At 50.1% G+C, this 4,390-nt stretch overlaps 1 protein-coding gene across 2 annotated transcripts in view; it reads left to right on the top strand.

The window, feature by feature from the left end:
• The first annotated feature begins 364 nt into the window (after positions 1-364).
• The window catches only part of TMPO (thymopoietin), a 77,414-nt gene continuing 73,388 nt past the window's right edge, over positions 365-4,390 (top strand). For both annotated transcript variants that reach the window (XM_073620262.1, XM_073620261.1), the window contains exon 1: positions 365-784. In XM_073620262.1, the coding sequence (XP_073476363.1) occupies positions 560-784 (225 nt within the window). In that variant the 5' untranslated portion in view covers positions 365-559. The remainder of the gene's footprint in view (positions 785-4,390) is intronic.

The raw sequence follows: 4,390 nt of genomic DNA, 5'->3' as shown, positions 1-4,390 counted from the left end.
AAGCAAAGCGGGATAAAGCAGAAGCATGCATGTTTACACATATAAACACATCTATATGCAGGTATTTTACTGATCATTACACAGGAAGTTTTCTCCTAGAAAACAGACGCGTAGTAACATTGTTAGAGCTGTGTTGGGAGAGCCCTGGGTGAGAAGTGCATGGTGTGTCCTGTCCCCAGTACATTATGACATGAATTGTACATTATTACACGGAGTATACACACCATGAGGACAGACACACATCCCCACACAAAGGCGTGCCCCCCTCCCATGCGCTCTCAGCCGGCGTCTCTCCTGGAAAGGCCGCGTTCTGTGTAATGTCGCTTCATTTTTTAAAGGCAACCAGCAGCCAATGAACTGACGCCTTGCTTTCCTCGGCGGCCAATCGTCGCGCATGTTATTGTTTGGCGTCCCGCTCCTCCGTCGAATACAGGACGGCCGTTATTACGCCTCAGCCTGTTTCCTCTCACTCTGAGAACAATTGGCGCCTTCCTGCCTAGCTCTGTTCGCCGCGCAGTGAGCATTCCCGGGCGCCCCGTGTCTCCTGTATGTCCGCGCCATGCCCGAGTTTCTGCAAGACCCGTCCGTCCTCACCAAAGACAAGCTGAAAAGTGAGCTGGTGGCCAACAGCGTGTCTCTGCCGGCCGGGGAGCAGCGCAAAGAGGTCTACGTGAAACTCTATCTGCAGCACCTGACATCCCGCAACCGCGGCACCCCCGACTTCTCCAGCGATGAGGAGAGGGAGGCCACTCCGATGCGGGGCAGAGGGCGCCCGCCTGGACGGGTGAGTAACATGGAGGAAGGCTTTATACTGACTTCTATAGGTCCTACGAGACAGCACGCCCGTAACCCATAGCAACCATGCTGCGGCACGGCCACCGATCATACTGGAGACTGAGCTTAACGCGGGCCGCTATTGGTTACCGCTGTCTGTGATGACGGGCCATTGCTTTGTTTACTAACTCTGTGTGTACTAAACTCCTTACTGATCGCAGGCCTGGGCAAGGGGAATGAATGAAGAAATGAATGGGATTGTGGTGTTAGCTCCTGATTACTCCTAAAGACGCTCTCTTCTACCTATCCAGGCCTCCAGTGCTTTCCTTCGATCAGCCCATGTCAATGGGAGTCCTCATTGTTTGATCACTCCTCTATTGTCCTTCTGTATTGTTTATGTACTCAGGTTAGCTACTTCATAACAGCCACCAATAATCACTGATCAATACCAAAACAAGCCACACTCTCACTTGTGTTGGGCTATACATCTAGTTCATGGCATTTACTCAACTGTCAGATCCTGTTGTCAGAAGAGCCAAAAGTACTTGCTTTTCGAGCATTAGGGTTCAGGATGTATGCTGCAGGTACAATCACATGGAGGGGAGGCACAGTTAGCTGTGACAGTCAGGTAAAGGGACAGGTATGAGTGAAGGATGTTACACTTGTCTACTATTGCGAACCCCAGCTGTATGCCCTGAGGGCTGCGTTGTATCATCTGGTACTGTACGTCTGCTAGTGTAATAGAGCTCCATCTGTAGGAATTGGCCAGAAAGTTCCCGCCTTTTTTCTTTGGTTTCTGTAATCTGATAACTTGAGCATGTCTGCTAACTATGCCTGTGTTTAGGAGGCAGCAGTTATGTGCACCAAACGCTTCCTTTTAGGCTCCGTTTTCACCTGACTTGGTTGGGTTTTATACTTCCGGTGCTGCAGTACCAAAGAAAGAGATATGATGATCTAATTTTGTTTGCCAGATGACAATGAAAATAGAACATGTCATTATTTGCATGCATAGCAGTTTACTGGAAGATGTTTACATAGTTAAAGAGACGTTCCGCCGGGGGGTATTAAGTCAGCAGCTGCAAATACTGCAGCTGCTGACTTTTAATATATGGACACTTACCTGTCCAGGGAGACCGCAATGTTGGCACCCGAAGCCGATCTTCTGATCCACTCACGGGCGTTGCCGCCGCCATTCCTGATAAGGAGTTATCGGCTTCACTCCTGGTTCCCTACTGTGCATGCGAGAGTCGCGCTGCGTGTTCGGCATGGTCCCTGCTGTCTTCTGGGACCTGTGTCTCTCCCAGAAGACAGCGGAGGCCGAACATTGCATAGATCACCGTAGAAAGTGAGGCGATCCATGCCCAGAAGTGGAAGCAATTACCTGGCTTTGACAGGTATCTGCTTCACCCCCCACCCCCTGAAAGGTGCCAAATATGGCACCCAGGAGGGGCGGGTGGGTGGAATCTGATAAGAGGAAGCTCCATTTCTGGGTGGAACGCCCCTTCAATATTGTAAACATTTGGTTTTATCACACATGTACTTCTAGATTGTAAGCTCTAAGGAGCAGGGCCATCTTATTCCTACTGTATTGTAATGCCTGCCCTCATACTTTAAAGGGCTGTGCAAACCGTTGGCACTGTAATAAATCCTGAATAATGGTGTACGGTAATGTGATCGTCTTAAGGCTAGGTTCACACTTCTGCAGGTGAGAACTGCATGTAAATTATACGCTTTCCCGCATTAAAAAAAATGCGCTGCTGTTAGCAGACAGGAGGGTGTGCTATTTCGAATGACATCCTCATGCACTGGAAACCGCAGCGTGTGTTAGTGCTGGGAACCGCCTATCGCTGTGTGGTAAACTGCAGCTGTGATTTTTGGAAAAGGTGCAGTGACCTTTTTCTGGCATTTTAAGCCCAGTGCACACTAACAGTAAACTGACAGCTCGGTCGAGCCACTATGCTAACCATCCAACATTAGTACAGCGATCTCCCCCGCTGAGCTGTTGTGTTCTGACATGGGGTTCCTGTATGCTCGACCAACAGAAGCTGGCTGTACCAACATGCACACGGGCTGAATGTTGGCCTTTTTTTTTTTTTTTTTTTTTTTTTACTGCCCAATGTCTCTCTACATTCAGCTCGTGTGTACCCAGCTTTATATAGGTGCAATGAATGGACTGCTGTGCCAACGCAAATGTGGCTGCAGGTTGAACCGGTATGGTGTGAGCCTTGGGGTTTATTCACAACAGCTGCTGTATTACAACACGGCTGGTGTGCAATGCAGCAGGATAACTACAGTGCTGATGCTCAGATTGCAACGCGTCACACTGTTCACTTTTTTTTTTTTTTTTTTTTTTTTTTTTTTTTTTACTTTACTGAAATGCCACACAGTGTCATTGTATTAAAGGGTAACTTAACTTGCGACACAAGTCATATTGTAAATGAATGTTATTAAAAATGGCCTTTCCTTTTCAATCTGCAGCTGCTGTATTTTTCTGAAAATGCAATATGGCTACCTGGAGGTGTTCTGTACAAAGAATGCGTACAGAACGGCCCCCAGAAACATAATTTTCTTCTTGTGTGATTGGCTCGCTGATTTTCTCAGAAGTCTGCACTAAAATACAAGTCAGATATCGGGCACCCTTGCAACAAAAATGTCATTTTTGGTGAGATACTCCCAATAGGAACACGTCTAAAAGGATGCAGACCCAGTATCTTTTAGGTAGGGTTGTCCCGATACCGATACTAGTATCGGTATCGGCACCGATACCGAGCATTTGCCCAAGTACTTGTACTCGGGCAAATGCTCCCGATGCTTCCCCGATACCTGGAGGACAGCTGTGATCGGCGCGTGGGGAGTTACAAGATTCTCCCCCAGCAGCTTTCATCAGCTTTAGTGACATACAGCGGTGATCGGTCACCGCTGACTGTCACTGCATCCTCCTCCGTGCCCCCTCCGTTCCCCTGTGCCTCTCCGCTGTCCCCCTCCGTTCTGCTCTCCTTATCTGTCCCCTTCCGTTCCGCTCTCCTTATCTGTCCCCTTCCGTTCCGCTCTCCTTATCTGTCCCCTTCCGTTCCGCTCTCCTTATCTGTCCCCTTCCGTTCCGCTCTCCTTATCTGTCCCCCTCCGTTCCGCTCTCCTTATCTGTCCCCCTCCGTTCCGCTCTCCTTATCTGTCCCCCTCCGTTCCGCTCTCCTTATCTGTCCCCCTCCGTTCCGCTCTCCTTATCTGTCCCCCTCCGTTCCGCTCTCCTTATCTGTCCCCCTCCGTTCCGCTCTCCTTATCTGTCCCCCTCCGTTCCGCTCTCCTTATCTGTCCCCCTCCGTTCCGCTCTCCTTATCTGTCCCCCTCCGTTCCGCTCTCCTTATCTGTCCCCCTCCGTTCCGCTCTCCTTATCTGTCCCCCTCCGTTCCGCTCTCCTTATCTGTCCCCCCTCCGTTCCGCTCTCCTTATCTGTCCCCCTCCGTTCCGCTCTCCTTATCTGTCCCCCTCCGTTCCGCTCTCCTTATCTGTCCCCCTCCGTTCCGCTCTCCTTATCTGTCCCCCTCCGTTCCGCTCTCCTTATCTGTCCCCCTCCGTTCCGCTCTCCTTATCTGTCCCCCTCCGTTCCGCTCTCCTT

Source organism: Aquarana catesbeiana, linkage group LG03 (genome assembly GCF_042186555.1).
Source record: "Aquarana catesbeiana isolate 2022-GZ linkage group LG03, ASM4218655v1, whole genome shotgun sequence".
Classification (NCBI taxonomy): domain Eukaryota; kingdom Metazoa; phylum Chordata; class Amphibia; order Anura; family Ranidae; genus Aquarana; species Aquarana catesbeiana.
Note: the sequence above shows the minus strand (reverse complement) of the source record. Positions and strands in the feature narration are given on the sequence as shown.